The sequence below is a fragment of the Gobio gobio genome, assembly GCF_949357685.1.
Source record: "Gobio gobio genome assembly, chromosome: 17".
NCBI classification, from domain to species: Eukaryota; Metazoa; Chordata; class Actinopteri; order Cypriniformes; family Gobionidae; genus Gobio; species Gobio gobio.
In genome coordinates this window covers 47,797,650-47,815,344 of record NC_137110.1, presented here as the reverse complement: position 1 = coordinate 47,815,344, position 17,695 = coordinate 47,797,650, and the positions used below count along the sequence as shown (strand labels likewise).

At 41.8% G+C, this 17,695-nt stretch overlaps 1 protein-coding gene across 1 annotated transcript; it reads left to right on the top strand.

Annotated features, from left to right (window-relative positions):
- The first annotated feature begins 3,034 nt into the window (after nt 1-3,034).
- On the top strand, nt 3,035-15,454 carry LOC307140457 (GTPase IMAP family member 8). Its single transcript, XM_079840015.1, has 6 exons — nt 3,035-3,148; nt 4,920-5,482; nt 8,178-8,496; nt 8,828-8,896; nt 9,466-9,728; nt 12,067-15,454. The coding sequence occupies exons 1-6, from the start codon at nt 3,130-3,132 to the stop codon at nt 12,862-12,864; spliced, it is 2,031 nt and encodes a 676-aa protein (XP_079696141.1). The 5' UTR covers nt 3,035-3,129; the 3' UTR covers nt 12,865-15,454.
- Nucleotides 15,455-17,695: the final 2,241 nt, after the last annotated feature.

Here is a 17,695-nt window from a genome sequence, read left to right as displayed (position 1 = left end):
AAGTTTTATGTAATAGTACACAGCAAAACACCCATGTAAAATGAACACTGGCTAGTGTTCATGTGTGTGCTCACTACTGAGTTAAAGTACCATTGAAGCAGTGTTAAAGTTAATGAGATAATGAAGTTATGATTGAGCATTAATGATGAACACCTGATGATAATGAGCAGAATCACTGAAGGAAAGAGAAACACAAGAACTACAACTGACTTCAGCCACAGCCTTAGATGAAATCAACTGAAGATAAAAGAAGACCACATCCACACAAAGCCAGAGCTTTCCCTATTTCCCTTTTTTTTCCTCGTTTCAAGAAATATCTGCGTACACCCGAAAACGCTGAACCCGACTCAAAACAATGTAGTATACATGCCAGACCAGTATGTAGCGCTGTAATCCTGCCACAGAAATACACTAAAAACGGAGAAGAAGAGACTAGAAGGGGTACAGCAATGGTAGGAAGTGAGGCAAAATCTCACAATAATATAATAAATAAATTCGCTACTTACCAGTGTTTTATTGTGTTTTATTAACGCCTACACCTACCCCAACCCTAAACCTACCCTTACAATAATGCAAATACAGTAATCAAATGACGCAATATTGATGTGCGCATGCCCAGTGCTCGTAGTTGTATCCCTTCTAGTCTTTGCGTTTCATGCTCCCAAAACGCCGGATCCTGGACAAAACGCTGATACGGAACAACATTTTTACGTATACCGCTAAACGCGTTTCCATGTGGATGGGGCCTAAATCTCTGAAGATCTCAGCAGAGGAGGATTAAACAACTCCACAAACAACATTTCCAGCTTCACACAATACTAACCAGATTGACTTTATTTCTGTCAGACGTCTACAGAAGCTCTTATTGAGAATCAACAGAGGTTTAGATGTTGATGTTTTATTGAGTTTAATTTGTAGTTACCATTATGGTGATCAATGTCAATTGTTTTAGTTGGGTTCTGTAACTGTGAATGTATAAAACACATTTGTTATGGGACAAATGCCAAGAGAATATATAATCATGTACTGATGATGAAAGTCATCATTTAGTCACCGAATTCACTGATCCCATTCAGATTCTAATCTCTGATTAAGTGGGTGAAGTATTATACGTTTTTCATTATTGTAGAACTGTGATTTTGTGTTGTGATAATATGAAGGATTTTACAAAGAGTTTTATAAGTGCATAAAAGGTTTTTATCAATGGCATCACTCAGACATCAATAATCAGCATATGAATCTCAACAATATTGACAATCAAAAAAATGCGTCATGCCATGAATGCTGGGAGCCACAAAACGCATCCATGGCTCCCAGCATGCATGAAGCTTTTTTTTATTGTCACCATTGTTGAGATTCATATGCTGATTATTGATGTCTGTGTGAGTCTGAAGAAACTCAGAGATTTAAGCTTTTTTTGTTTTGTTTTTTTGCACCGTTTGTAAAATATTCATATTACCCGATTGTCTCAACACTGTTCAATCTACTGCTGTAAAATCACAGTTCTGCAATAATGAATAGTTCAAAACTGACAATACATCACACAATACATCATACAACTTAATCAGATATTAGACTCTGAATGAGATCAGGGGTCCGTTCTTCGTACCTCGCTTAATACATCTGAGATGATTTGACAGATCCCAGATCTTTTGATTGTGATAACTGATGTCTGGTTAATTTGGTTCTTCAAACGAATTTGTGGATTGGATTAAAATATCTGGATTAAGTTGTCTAAGATTACTGCGCATTCTTGTGTTCCCTGAAGAGGGCAGATGCATCGATACTCGAAACCACGATCAGCAATGCAGCGATTGGCTGGTGTCAAGACAGCAACGTAATGACATATAATTAAAAAAGCCACCTGGCAAAAAACTTGACAAATTAAAAAACGAAAAAACAAATTTCTTGACCTTTATAAAGAAACAGTCCAACGACCAAACCAACATAAAAGTTATAATAGATAAATGAAATGTGCTCTGTATTGATGAACATAATTCCCAATTATTTATATTCACAATTTTATACAGTTTTATTTCAATGTTGTAATTTAATTTTTAATTCAATTTGAAGCAGATTTGTAACGTGACAGTATTAAAGTTTCTTAAGGGTCAAGATCAAGTTATCTGCATCTCTTGCGCTGCATCAAGCCATCCCATAATAGCCGCCATCACTTAATGCACGGCTCAGAGTAACTGTACAACATGTGTGTAAACCTCCAATAAAATTATAAAGTATTTATTCCATCACAAATAAATCGCTCAATACATTTTTATATTATTATTATTTAGAATTATTATTATTGCCCCTGGTTCAGTAATGAACTCTTGTAATAAAGTAGCAGTGGCTGGAACAGATTTTAAGTATCACCTCAAGATGCAATCTAATCCTGTTTACATGAAATAAGCCTGCTTCCGAGCAGGTTTAAGTTTAGGAATTGTTGCTATGACAGCAGGTCCAGGATGAGCGTTGAAGAACCAAACAATCCAAGATCATGCCAAATCGTCAACAATCAAATCCGGCTAACTGAATTAGCGACATACGAAGAACAGACCCCAGATGACTAAATGCTGACTTTCATCATCAAAACACAACAATCAACATATGATCATATTTTCTCTTGGCGTTTGTCCCATAACAAAAGCGTTTTAAATACACACAGTTCCAGATAAAAACTAATGCTATAAACTCAAGAACCCAACTAAAGCCAACACTGATCACCATAATGGTAACTAAAATGAAACTCAATAAAACATCAACATCTAAACCTCTGTTAATTCTCAATAAGAGCTTCTAGTCGTCTGACAGAAATAAAGTAAATCTGGTTAGTAATGTGTGAGGCTGTGCAAAGAAGCCTTCAGAGGGGGTTTCAGTGTTTCAGAGGGTCAGGGTGGGAAACCAGCTAGAACATTGAACCCCAGCAAACCAGTTGTTCTGGGTGTGGCTGCATCAGTGTGATTCACATGCATAGCGCGCGCTCATTCCTCCGCCCCAACTGCAGGTAAGGAGGTGAGGGGTGTGGCACATCTCTGACAGGACATGAGTGAAGACGAGCGGAGACTCTTCATACCGAGACCAGGAGACTGACAGCCGGACAGACAGACACTGACCTCCCTGACACACACACACATGGATTTCTCTAAGCAGGGTAAGACTGTAAATTCACATTCATACTCGCATGTTCATGTTCACTCGCAGTACAGTGAGCAGCTTAAAACGACTCATGTATAAAATAAGTCATTTTATTAAATGTTATTAAACTATTTTATGACAGTGAGTAGAAACACTAGATTAGTTTAATTATTTAATCTATTTAAGTTATAGTTTCTATTACTAATGTGTGTGTGTGTTCTGCTGAATGTTGTGTAACTGGACTGACAGGTGTCTGTGGGAATGTCTTAAGGACAGAGATTCAACACAAGATATTAATTACATAAACATAAAGAAAGAGTCTGAAACTCTGTAAATGAAATGTTTTTTCTTTTTAAGGTGAGGTTCTGAACCTTCATAAAATGTTTGATGTCGCTGCACTAATATTTCTTACAATTCCTAGTCTTCTAGTGAATGTTTTCTCGGTGATTGTTTCTGTGTGATGCTCTTATATCCTGCTCTTGTGTCCTGTCTGCCATCTGTGACGTCACTACTAAAGCTTTGGCCCTGTTTACAACTGGTATTAAGATGCGTTTAAGATTAAGTAGACGATAAGTAGACGTCTCTTTTGTCCACGTTCAACCACTTCTGTCCTGATTTCTTCGGTCAATGGGCGGGTTAATGCATGGGCGTTTTCAGATCTTTCGGCCTAATGGCCTAAATAAGTTCACAATATTTACATATGAACGTGTCTGGAGACGACGGAAAAACATATGGATAGCAGCAGCTTTCGTTTCTGTTCTGACAGCCGCAAGACCAGCCGAACGCTGTGAGTGGTTAGATATCAGGAATGGTGAGTGTACTTGGTACGTTTTCCGTCTTCAAACCAAATTTGGCTCTTTAGCCGACAAAGTTTAAATCCCGTCTGGCTAGCGCTCTTCCCATAATGTTAACGCATTAGTTCAGTAGGCGGAGAGTAAGCGTGGCTGTTTGAACACATTCGACCACATGAGCATCTACACCACGAAAGCCATCTGGTCGAATGCGTGTTTGACCACCTCGGTCGAAAGTGGACAAGCTCAAAACATTTTAGACCCCGTTTACACCTGTATTTAGCGTCGTCCACTTGACCCGATTGACCAAAACGCTTCTTAATACCAGGTGTAAACAGAGCCTTTGACACTGTGTTCTTCTGATGTCATCAGTCAATCAATGTGACCTTGATGTCGTTTTACTGCATCCATTAGTCAATAGTCACATGACATCTATAGCTCCGGTGAATGGCTCAAACCAATGTGTAAGCACCCATGAAAACATATGCAGCTCGTGCATATGGCGGAAGTCCTGCAGCAGCAAACGGACCCACTTTATATTAGGTGGCCTTAACTACTATGTACTAACATTTTAATTAATCATTTGATACAATGCACTTATTGTGTACATACATGTTTTTACATTGTACTTACATTTTTAAAAATACCTGCATGTAATTACATCTGTAATTAATTTCTGTAGTTACATTTGTAATTACACTGCTGACCCTTCCCTTACCCCTAACCCTACCTTAAACTTACCCATACCACCACATCTGTCCCTAACTTTACCCCTATCCCACCTCAATATCAGCAAAGGTGTTTTGCAATACAATATGAACACAGTAACATTGTACTTATTTTTTGTTGTAAGTACATAGTAGTTAAGGCCACCTTATATAAAGTGGGGCCCAGCAAACAGCTGCGGGTGGGATGAATGAGAATGAGAGCAGGTGAGCTGTAGGTGTCTCAGGAGTTCGATTAGTGGCTGATTTTTGTTCTGTCTCTGTCTTCCAGTCTCTCTGGAGCGGGGTATCGGTCCTCGCGGCTCCCTCTCTGAGCTGTGTTTGGTTTTGGTTGGCAGCATCGGCTGTGGAAAGACCCTGACAGCGGACACCCTGCTGCGCCAGAGTTCGGATCTGGGCTCCCCGGTCTCTTCACGGGTGAGTCAGATACGGCGAGGGCTGTCGGAGGACCGGCGGCTGTGCATCGTGGAAACCCCTCGCTGGTACTGGCGGGGCAAGGAGTTGGAGGCGGACATCCAGGAGGAGACCCGGCGGTCCCTCACCTTGAGTGCGTCCGGGCCTTTCGTCTTCCTCTTCCTCATTCCCATCGGGGAGTTTACAGAGATGGAGCGGTGCATCCCGGATCAGCTGGAGCAAATGTTTGGGCAGTCGGTGCTGGGTCACACGCTGGTGCTGCTCACCTGTGGAGAATACCTGATGGACCGCAGTCTGGACGAGTACCTCAGGAAGGAGGAGGGGCTGCAGGAGGTGGTGAGGAGGTGTCGCGGCCACTGCCATGTGATCAGCAACCGTAGACCTGACGACAGACGGCAAGTTGTCGCTCTACTGGAGAAGGTGAGGCGCTGGGGGCGGGGCTACAGGTATCCGACTGGAAGCTGATTGGCATCTTCCTACATCTTACTAATTATAAGAACCAGCTAATCAAGTCCTCCAGGATCAATATTTCCAGGCAGGTGTGTTTGCCCTCGAAGAGCAGGACTGGACACCCCTGTGCTTCCCAAAAGCATTGTAAGCCTATGTCAGAGCTCCTCAAATCCTGCCCTGCAGAGTTTAGCTTCAACCCCAACCAAAGGCATTTGATCAAGGAAATCAGGATCTTCAGAGTTCCTTTAAAATTACAATTAGGTGAGTTGAGTTTGATGAGGGTTTAAGCTGAACTTTGCTGGGCAGTGATTTGAGGAACTGTGACCTATGCAGATTGTAAAGACCATTGAGGCCAGTTGAGGCTCTGGGGCCAGTTTTTCAAAAAGTTTAATCTGGATCAGAATTATCTTAATTTGGAAATCCCATATTTTGCCATTCATGATCGGGTAATCCATCTTAATTTTGTGCTGGTTTTTCAAAGCAAAATGTGATTGAATCACCCTGATTCAGATACACGCCTTTTCAGATGACCAAGTCTAGATTACTAGTGCTCTACGGAGCCCCTAAAGGGGCCTGGGGATGGAAAAAAAATATAAGATGGGGAGGAAAAAAAACATTTCAATGCTTTTGCGTTCTCTCAGAAAAGTGTAGTATCACCCAAGAAACTTTGCATTGGCTTTTGACTGGTTCATCTCTATGATTGTGCCAATGTAGTTTACAAACAGTGATAAAACACTTTAATATTTTTGTTAAATATTTACAGCTGTTTGGGGATTATTTTATGGCACCAAAATCTCTTTTTTATTTTACTGTAGGCTATTGAAAGGCTTAAAGGTTTAGTTCACCCAAAAATGAAAATAATGTCATATATTCCTCACCCTCATGCTGTTCTACACCCGTAAGACCTCCGTTCATCTTCAGAACACAAATGAAGATATTTGTGTTGAAATCCGAAGGCTCAGTGAGGCCTGCATAGGCATCAATAAAATGTACACTCTCAAGATCCATTAATGTACTAAAAACATATTTAAATCAGTTCATGTGAGTACAGTGGTTCAATATTAATATTATAAAGTGACAAGAATATTTTTTGTGAGCCAAAAAAAACGAAATAACGACTTATATAGTGACAACTGATTTCAAAACACTGCTTCATCGAGTCAGTTTGGCGGTTTGACATGCGATCCAAATCATGATTCGACTCACTGATTCGTTTCCGCTCCGAAGCTTCATGAAGCAGTGTTTTGAAATCGGTTATTACTATATAAAAAAGTTGTTATTTCGTTTTTTTTGGCGCACGAAAATATTCTCGTTGCTTTATAATATTAATATTGAACCACTGTACTCACATGAACTGATTTAAATATGTGTTCAGTACATTCATTGATCTTGAGAGAGGAAATTTCATTGCTGCCTATGCAGGCCTCACTGAGCCTTCAGATTTCAACACAAATATCTTCATTTGTGTTCTGAAGATGAACGGAGGTCTTATGGGTGTGGAACGGCATAAGGGTGAGTGAGCCTAATAAATGACATTATTTTCATTTTTGGGTGAACTAACCCTTTAATGTCTACTTCTAATTTATTACTTGAAAAGCTACACTAAAAAATTAAATAAAAATATGTGTATATATTATATGATACAAATGTTGTTTTTTGTTTTGTTTTTACCAATTTTAAAGCTTTATAAAAATGTTGTCAAAACTTACAAACAAGTTTTGAACAAGTGATAATTTTATCCACATCAAAACCAAGATTGGATTTTGTGATCTAATCTGATTTCAAAATCCTTTTTTTTTCTTCTGTTGAACAACCCATTTTTAAGATTTGATCCAATCCGATAGCCGAAATCCGACTTTTGAACAACTGTCCTTCACCAGTACTTTATCAGAGCCATTTGTTGTTGCAGTATAAACAATGCTGAGAGCAGCAAAATATGGGTGCAGATAGAACAGACGTGTATTATGGTAGTGTCATAGTTGAGACCAGCTCATTGAAATCCAAGTCAAGGTCGAGACCCGAATAGGCCGAGTCTGAGTCAAGACAGAGAGCTTTAGAGGGTCTGAATGAGGTGTCCAAACATGCCCCTGAAGAGCCACTGTCCTTCATAGTTTAGCTGCAACCAGCTCAGACTCACTTGCCTTAAAGTGTCTTGTGAGTCTGAAGTCTTATTAGCTGGTTCAGATGTGTGTTTAATTAGGGTTAGAGCTGAACTCTCCAGGAGCATGTTTGGACACCTACTTCGGGGTGAATGAAGTCTAGCTTTGTGTCAGTGTCACGCAAACCTTCGCAGTACAAAAACACAATGTGCTCCGGTCCATAGACAAGATAAAACATGTGGATCATCTGCACAAGTCGGCACAGACCACATACCATATCTGCAGTGTTTTAGTACCTGAAACCAGACTCCCCATTGATCAGTCTCAAGTCAAGACCAAGTCCAAAGGCTCCCGAGTCCATGACAAATATGTTCTCCAGCAGAGTCATAGTTTGCACTGCATCATGGTGTTTTCTCATTAGACGACCTGAGCGATGGAAAGCAGTACTGTATTTAACACCTTAATATCTAGACAGGGTCGCACTGTAATTGATGGGATGATGTATTATGACAAAGTACAAATGTTATGATTTTTAGATGTTTACCTATAGTTTCCCCGTGTCTCAGGTGGAGCAGATGATACAGAGGAACGGAGGATTTCACCTGCTCCAAGACGAGGAGACCAGTGGGAAAGACGTCAGAGAGGAAAAGGAGGAGAAAATAGAAATGAAATTCAGTGCAGCAAGACACACAATGTGGAAAGGGGGAGACAGAGGAAAACAAACGCAAGTCAACACATTTGACAAACAAACAGAGGACACAGTAAGCGATGGAGTGATTGAGAGACACCTGTCCAATGGACTTCAGTCACAGCAGCCGGATTATGAGAGAACTCACAACCAACATGCACTGATGGAGAGAAGCCTGAGCTTCAAACTCACCAAAGGTGCTTAAATAAACCAGAACAAATGCACATAGCTAATCCAGAAGTGTCCTATCCTGCTCCTGAAGGGCTTGCTTCCAGCTGCGTTTAGCTCCAGTCCCAGTTAAACCAGCTGATCAAGGTGTTCATGGTCACTGGAAATTTCAGACGGGTGTGTTGGAGCCAAACTCTGCAGGAAAGTTGCCCTCGAGGAGCAGGATTGGACACCCCTGAACTAATCAGTCTAGTCACACAAAAACTAAAAAAGATATGTTGATGCCAATTGGATGACGAGAGAAATGTTTGTTTGAAATGACGCTCATATCTGAGATGTTGTATTCATTTGCAACTCTAGAGGGAGCCATTCTCAGTCAGATGATGGAGGAGCCAGAGGTCCAGAACAGCCAGAGCTTCATTAACACTAGTAGGTTCATAACATTTAGTGGTTTCTTCCTGTCTGGCATGAAAAGAGACTTCTAGTCCAGGGGTTTTCAAACTGGGGTCCGGGGACCCCCAGGGGTCCTCCAGAAGGTTCTAAGGGGTCCCCAGAAAATTCCAGAAAATAAAAAAGACAAAGCAAAAATGGTTAAAGTCTAACAAACATTCTAACTGTTTCATATCTAAATGTGTCTTGCTGTATAGCCTACATACTTTCCAGAATGAGTAAATTATGGGATAATTTTCATTTTTAGGTGAACTATCCCTTTAAATTTAGCCAATTTAAGTTTGGAAACAATGTGTAGTATTTATAATGTCACCCTTACTATTTATCTTAACAGTTTTGAATGTTTTTCATACATAAAAAAATATATGGCGGTCCCAAATAAAAGGTTCATCATATTGGGGGTCCTTGGCATCATAAAGTTTGAAAACCCCTGTTCTAGTCTGTTATCTTCTGGTCCAGGTCCCTTCTTAAGGAATTTTTTCCCCCCACCAGTTTCATATCTGAGCGTGTCCTGATACTAATGCATTTGCTTGTGTTTCTCATTCCAGTCCATCACAGTTTTCAGAAGGTTTCGGATGACTTAGAAACTCTCTCTCCTGTATCACCATCATCCTTATATTCCTCTTCGGATCGTCTGAACGATTCTTCGCTGCCTGAGCTGAGAATGGTTCTGCTGGGTCGCCGTGGTTCTGGGAAGAGTGCGGCCGGGAACATCATTCTGGGGCGTGAGGAGCTTGAACTGCATGGAGAGGGTGTCAAAGCGCCTGCTCAGCAGTGTGTGAAGGCCAGAGCACTCGTGGAGGACACGCGGGTCAGTATCACAGTTGAAGAGGTTTGCTCGTGTCATGTAAACATCTTACTGTCCAAAGTGGGCACTACTATGGCCTGTTTACACCTGGTATTAAGAAGCGTTTTGGTCGATCCGATTACAAGAGGACAATGCTACATACAGGTGTAAACGGGGTCCGAAATGTTTTTAACTTTTGAACACTTTCAACCACTTCCAGGAAATGCATTTCGACCGGATTGCTTTCGTGTCATAGTCTGGTCAAATGCGTTCTACTCTCTGCCTACTGACCTAATGCGTTCAACATTATAGGAAGCAAGTAAGCTAGACAGGATTTAAACTTTGTCGGCTAAACATCTGGTTTGAAGACGAAAAGCGTACCAAGCACAATGTTCTCTCGCGGTTCCACGCTCATATGTAAATTGCTTGAGCTTATTTCATCCATTAGAATGAAAAATCTTAAAAAATTCCACATATTTACCCGCTCATACACTCGCCTAAAGGATTATTAGGAACACCTGATCAATTTCTCATTAATGCAATTATCTAATCAACCAATCACATGGCAGTTGCTTCAATGCATTTAGGGGTGTGGTCCTGGTCAAGACAATCTCCTGAACTCCAAACTGAATGTCAGAATGGGAAAGAAAGGTGATTTAAGCAATTTTGAGCGTGGCATGGTTGTTGGTGGCAGACGGGCCGGTCTGAGTATTTCACAATCTGCTCAGTTACTGGGATTTTCACGCTCAACCATTTCTAGGGTTTACAAAGAATGGTGTGAAAAGGGAAAAACATCCAGTATGCGGCAGTCCTGTGGGCGAAAATGCCTTGTTGATGCTAGAGGTCAGAGGAGAATGGGCCGACTGATTCAAGCTGATAGAAGAGCAACTTTGACTGAAATAACCAGCAAAGCATTTGTAAAGCCACAACACGCACAACCTTGAGGCGGATGGGCTACAACAGCAGAAGACCCCACCGGGTACCACTCATCTCCACTACAAATAGGAAAAAGAGGCTACAATTTGCACAAGCTCACCAAAATTGGACAGTTGAAGACTGGAAAAATGTGGCCTGGTCTGATGAGTCTCGATTTCTGTTGAGACATTCAGATGGTAGAGTCAGAATTTGGCGTAAACAGAATGAGAACATGGATCCATCATGCCTTGTTACCACTGTGCAGGCTGGTGGTGGTGGTGTAATGGTGTGGGGGATGTTTTCTTGGCACACTTTAGGCCCCTTAGAGCCAATTGGGCATCATTTAAATGCCACGGCCTACCTGAGCATTGTTTCTAACCATGTCCATCCCTTTATGACCACCATGTACCCATCCTCTGATGGTTACTTCCAGCAGGATAATGCACCATGTCACAAAGCTCCAATCATTTCAAATTGGTTTCTTGAACATGACAATGAGTTCACTGAACTAAAATGGCCCCCACAGTCACCAGATCTCAACCCAATAGAGCATCTTTGGGATGTGGTGGAACGGGAGCTTCGTGCCCTGGATGTGCATCCCACAAATCTCCATCAACTGCAAGATGCTATCCTATCAATATGGGCCAACATTTCTAAAGAATGCTTTCAGCACCTTGTTGAATCAATGCCACGTAGAATTAAGGCAGTTCTGAAGGCGAAAGAGGGTCAAACACAGTATTAGTATGGTGTTCCTAATAATCCTTCAGGTGAGTGTAGACCCTCTTCCTTGAAGAAATTAGGACAGAAGTGGTCGAAAGTGGACAAAAGAGACTACAGCACCAGGTGTAAACGGGTATGTGTCTTCCTCATCTAATGGTGATCCGTTTGGCCAAAACGCATCTTAATACCAAGTGTAAACAAGGCCTTTATTTTGTTACTCTAGGGTTGGGCCGATAGACGCATTTCCCCCAATCTTTGCCGATCACAATACAAATTACATTCAAAACAGTTCAACTAACACAATTTAAACACTAAAGATTTGATTGTGCAAAAAACGCCGAACGAATTATAGGCTACTAGATGTTTTACATTGACTAAACCAATGATATTCAAATGGTGGGCTGCGGTCCGCATCCGGGCCCCGGCATGTTTTCCATCCGCGAGACAGAACGGTAGCACCATTTTCCTGTTTCTAGCTGAAGTGAGCAGAGCGTCAAAACACCACAAGCACACAGGATCGTTTGTGGTAATGATATTTCAGCGCTATATCCTCTAGTAGTTTTATCTAAAGCCAAACGCGAATCGTTCAAGCCCTTTCAGCTCCCTGCGCGTTCTCTCTTTCTCCAGATGTGCGCCACGTTAACCGAGCTTAACGCTCAAACGCAACCCCGCCGATGTAATCATCCATCTTGCCAATGTGATTAAACCTCTTTTCTGTCTCCTTCAGGTGTCTGTGGTTGATACACCGGACTGGTTTCAGTCAGAGAGATCTCCTGAGGAGGTGAAAGCTCAGATTTCCTCATGCGTGACCCTGTCGGCCCCGGGCCCTCACGTGTTCCTGTTCTGTGTCCCCCTCGACCGGCCAGCTCACTCAGAGCTGCCGTCCCTAAAAGCGCTGGAGGGTGCGTTCGGACTCGACGCCGTCCGCCGGCATACGATCATCCTGTTCACGCGCTCAGACCTTCTGCCCGAGGGAGCTGGAGGCGATGAGGAGGTGGAGGCCTACATCAGTTCCCGACGGCCAGAGATGCTGGAGCTGGTGCAGAGATGCGGCGACCGCTATCACGTCCTGCAGCGCAGGAATACAGCCGGACGGCAAAGCGGCAGTGTCAAGGAGCTGCTGGAGAAGGTGCAGCAGACTGTTAAGGAGAGCGGAGGAGATTTCTGTAGCTGCTCGCTCTACCAGCAGAACCAGGAAGAGGTCATCTTGAGAGACAGACCGAACCGGTCTCGCCCTCTGAGCGCTTTGACAGAGACGGAGGAAGAGGGGGAAGTGATGTCCGTGGAGGAGAAGAGCAACCGCCTGGACTCAGCGGTGCCGGATCGGTCGCTGCTCCGCTCCATGTGGGAGATGACGAGCTCGTGTGCGAGCCGGGTGCCGAAGCTGCTGGCCGTGGGGGCTCTGACCGGAGCGGCGCTGGGCGTGTTCCTCGCAGGAGCTGTAGGGGGCGCTGTAGGGGCAGCGGTGGGCTCTGTGGCCACTGAGGTCGGGAGACGGAGGTTCATTAAACAGAAAACAGCATGATTCCGGAAATAGACAGTTTGATCTGCTCTGTGAACCGTAAAATCATTTCTTGCATCAGACAAATCTGTACAAATGCAATATTAGATGTGCTGCATATTCATATTGATAGGTTTAAATGTTTCCAAACCACTCTAAACTCAGCTGATTCTTCACTAGGGTTGGGTACCGTTCACATTTTAACCGGTATCGGTACCGGTACCCAACGGTACCTTTTTTAATTTTAAAGAAATTTTTTAATTTATTACTTTAAAAAATAAAGTTTTGATTATTATTATTACATTTGTGTTAGTATTATTAATTGAGACATATCTAAATCCTACTGTACAACAGTGATATATTTGTCAAGATAAACCGGACCTTTGTTTCGACGGGTTGTTTGACGGGTTGTTTGACGGGCGTTCCTTTGAGTTTCTGTGTTTATGATATGACGGTAGTTTTTCTCAAATGAAACTGTAAAATGCTCATAAAGTGACTCTCAGTGGCTCTGGAGATGACGTTCATGTGTTCATGTCCTCATATGAGACGGCAGAGATGGAAACACGCGACCGTCATAGTGATAGTGAGCGCGATAGTGAGTGAGTGTGTGTGTGTGTGTGGTAAACCGCGCTTCTACGGCATTCATTCGTAAAGAGACACAGGATTTGTATTTAAATAGTGTTTTTGCGGTTTAATATTTACAGACACTAGTCTATATCACCAGATGCATTCTCATAGGGGTGTGCATTGGGACTGCCCTCACAATTCGATTCGATTACGATTCACCAGGTAACGATTCGATTCAATTCGATTCTACGATGCATTGCGATGCATCAAAATTCTACTGCACACAGCAAGGCAATTTTTTCATCAGTCATGAGGCAATACAAGCAGTCAGATATTGAACAACAGATTTTATTGGCTGCTATTTGTGTATTATCACTCTCCTGTATCTTTGACATAAATGTCATTAAATAAAATTTAATTGAATGGTACAGGGTATTGGATTTGGCATTTTCAAACCTGAAAAAAAAAAAAATCACTGCTTTCAGTGCTTTGAATGAGAAATGTTTCTCTTCTCTGCTTTAGAACCATTTGAAATTAAATAGAGCAAAAATAACAGCCAACTTTTTCCAGCAGTGTACATAAGTGTTTTAATTAATCAGTCATCTCCCTCCGCCTCAGCCATCTTGATTGTTGTTGTTGTTATGACCCCGGAAGTAATTGAAACTTCACAACTTTATTGTTAGAAAATAAACGATGACATAATCGATTATGGCACTTAGCCGCATCGATGCTGAATCGTGCATGCCCCGCATTGCGATGCATTGCCGAATCGATTATTGTTGACACCACTACATTCTCAGATACCGAAATTTGGTACCGATTGATTTAATGTGAATCGGTACTCAGTAGTACTGACGTAATTCGTTTGGTGCCCTTAAAAGTACCGAGTTCGGAAACCAACCGTTTCATGAACACAAGAACAAATCAAATTTGCTGCATTTTTTCAATTCTGTAACTATACATTTATGTGCACCAAAAATGAAATTTTCCGATTCTTGAAAGGAATAAAGGGACACTGTAATTTATCACTAGATGAGTTCCAGCCTAAAGCAATATTTATACTGTCATAAAACTGTTAATGAGGGATGTTCACATACACATGTATATCACTTCTCCTAAACCAGCTGACCACACTTCATATATTGATTCAAATGTACATTAAATTAAAGAAACATTACTGTGTCCTGGTAAAAGGAGGACATTTATTGGTAACACTTTAGAATAATGGTCATTAGTTAATGTATTAACTAACATGAACTAACCATGAGCAATACATTTGTTACTGTATTTGTTCATCTTTGTTAACATTAGTTAATATAAATCCAGCTGTTCATGGTTTGTTCATGTTAGTTCAAAGTGCATTAACTAATGTTAACAAGATTTTAATAATGCATTAGTAAATGTTGAAATTAACATTAACAAAGATTAATAAACGCTTTATAAGTGCAGTTCATTATTAGTTAATGTTAACTAATGTTAACTAATGACTATTATTCTAAAGTGTTACCGACACCATTCATGTGTTTCTGTGTCTTTCACTAATAATATTATTTATTTTTTAAAAATCATTTTGGGAATTATGTTGAATGATACGTAAAAAAAATAGTTTCTTCTGACGGATGGACATCCTCCCAACTTCATGAGGTGCATCCTGGGATGCTTTTTACTTTTCAAATGCAATTTTCATGCAAGCACAATTATTTGCATTTGTCTCAAAAACTAAAGCTCAGTGTGAAAGTTTTTATAACCATGAGACAAATTCAGTCACCTATGTCCAAACATTTGACTGGGGTATTTTAACTGTGTGTTTACAATTGCTTTAGAAGCCTTTATGGTAAGGGGCGTTACATTTCTGACACAGCCTTGAGGTGTTTGGCCAATCACAGCGCACTGGGTCAGCTGACCAATCAGGGCATTGTAGGAATCAGAGCGTTTCAGACAGTCTGGGAACAGAGAAGCTGCAATAATATCCAGTATGTGAAAAATAATGTGTTTTTGAACATTAAAGCATGGAAACCTATTCTATTACACCCAATAAACAAAATGGCATCATATGACCTCTGTAAGAGTTTAATTCTTCAGTTTTACACAATGTCTGTCACAATGCCATGAATCACCGGTTGGGTAACCCTGTGTCAGAGTATTTTCAACGTGTGTATGATGTGTGTGTGTGTGTGTGTGTGTGTGTGTGTGCGCGCATGACCTTGGCCAGAGGAAGTGCTCAGTGTCATCAGGGATGTCATAACCACTGCATGCATGGTGAAACCGTGCAGGTGGCGGAGCTCAGTGCCAGCGAGAGGGTGTGGTACCCATAATGCCCTGCTCCAGGGGCATCAGGGGGGTTTTATCTCAGTGTCTCACACTAGTCCCTGAACTGCATGAACACGCCCCGTCATGTGACACACACCGTCCTGAGGCCTGCGCGGGCGTTTGTGGCATGTCATTCAACCAAGGGTTACGCAAGTTTACCTTCCTGCCATGCGGGCCGCAGGAGTGTGTGTGGCGGATGGGCAGAAGTGGAGAGGATGATTTTCACTTTTTCATTCTTCCCACCTTTTCATAACTGCGCGGTCCATGTCAGGAAGTCGGTTGGCTGGCGATGAGACAGCAGCAACTGTAGGTGCTTCCTGGACACCTGATACGACGAGAGACGAGATACAGTCAAACCCACAGATGACCTCTGACCCCACATATACACATACCCGCTGCCACAGCTGCAGTGGGAAAAACAGCCCGACCCGGCCAACACGGCTGAACAGCGTCACAGTTTTTCCATCCCGCTCGGATTCTCACAATTCTGTCATGGATAAACTGCATCCGGCTACAGGATTTTAAACAAAATGATTTTCCTGTCCCAGCAGTCGATGATGAAAAATCTTGGAAAATCCTAATCACACAAGGGCCAGAGGACGTCCCATCTGCTCCGGACAACTGACCAAGGGACACAATAAGTGCAGGAGACGACTTGAAGCACAAGAAGAGTCCGCTGACCCGCCGATGCAGCACTGCACGAAAAAAAAATAATATATATATAAAAAAATTACAGCATCAGTTGAGTTAGTGAGCATGTGACTCTTTGAAGCAAGTCACTATGAAATCGACTATTCTTTTTTTTGTATGGAAAATAGCAAGATTTACTTGTGCACAACATTGCTTTAAAAAATTTTTTTGCCTCATAATCTTCAACCAAAACACTGCAAAGAATAATTTCCCTCCTCAGTATTCTTCACTGTTTTCCAGCACAAATATCTAAACATGAATAAATCAAGGTACATTTCCTTAAGCAAAATGTATCCAAATTATGTGAGTTTATAGCCTGACGTCGTCATACTCAATTTTAGTCTGATGCTGCTCCATTGGGCTGTGATTATGGGGCGTTTCAACCGAACCAGGAAAGACCTCAATTGGATAGACCTACAACCAATCAGAGCAACGCATAACGTTAGTTGTCAAATGTCAACAGAACTCAACTGCACTGTGTTGCCAAGTCCGCGGGTTGAAGCGACCCCAATTATGTGATAAACAGACCCAGGAATGCGAATTTTAACAGGCAGCCCTGCCAAAATAACATATTTTACCCCCCAAATGCAATTTTTTTCCCGAAGACCCCCCCCCCCCCCGGAAAGCTATTGGGCTTGTTTTTGGCTAGTTTTGAGTAACGTTAGCAATTGGGCGGGTTGGCAACCCTGCCTGCCCACACGCTAGAAAAAGATGAGTGTAAACGATCTTTGCCAGTGTTGTAAAAAAGAATTTAAGGATACACGGAGTACTTCCCAACACGATCATCATTTCTGAGAGAAATAGTAAAGGTGAATGCATATACGAACAAGTTCTCCGTTTAGGATTAGAACAAATTCAACCCAAGCGCCTTTGATGACGTGGATGCTTGCGTTACTGTTGATCATCTGCCCATCATCGTCTAAAGTCCGCCCTGACAATTTCATTGGTCCGACCAGTTTCTGTTCGGGCATAATTACTCCTCTACGGATCAAGTCCAGACCGAACTGCCCGAGGAAAAATGTTGTCGGCGAGGCTAAGTTCCGCTGGCATCCAGGCTAGTGAGTTTATGCTCAAGAACAACTATCTACCAATGGGGGTCAGAAAAATAAACTAATTTTGTTTTGAATTAAGTTTATTTTTCGGACCCCATTGGCCGATATTTTTTTAAAGCCAAAAACTGACCATATACTAGTAAAAACATCAGATTGTTCAGCAAATGTGAACACACCCGTGTTGATCCTTGACCCTTTTTGAGCATGTAAGAGGAGGGATCAACATAATTTAACTT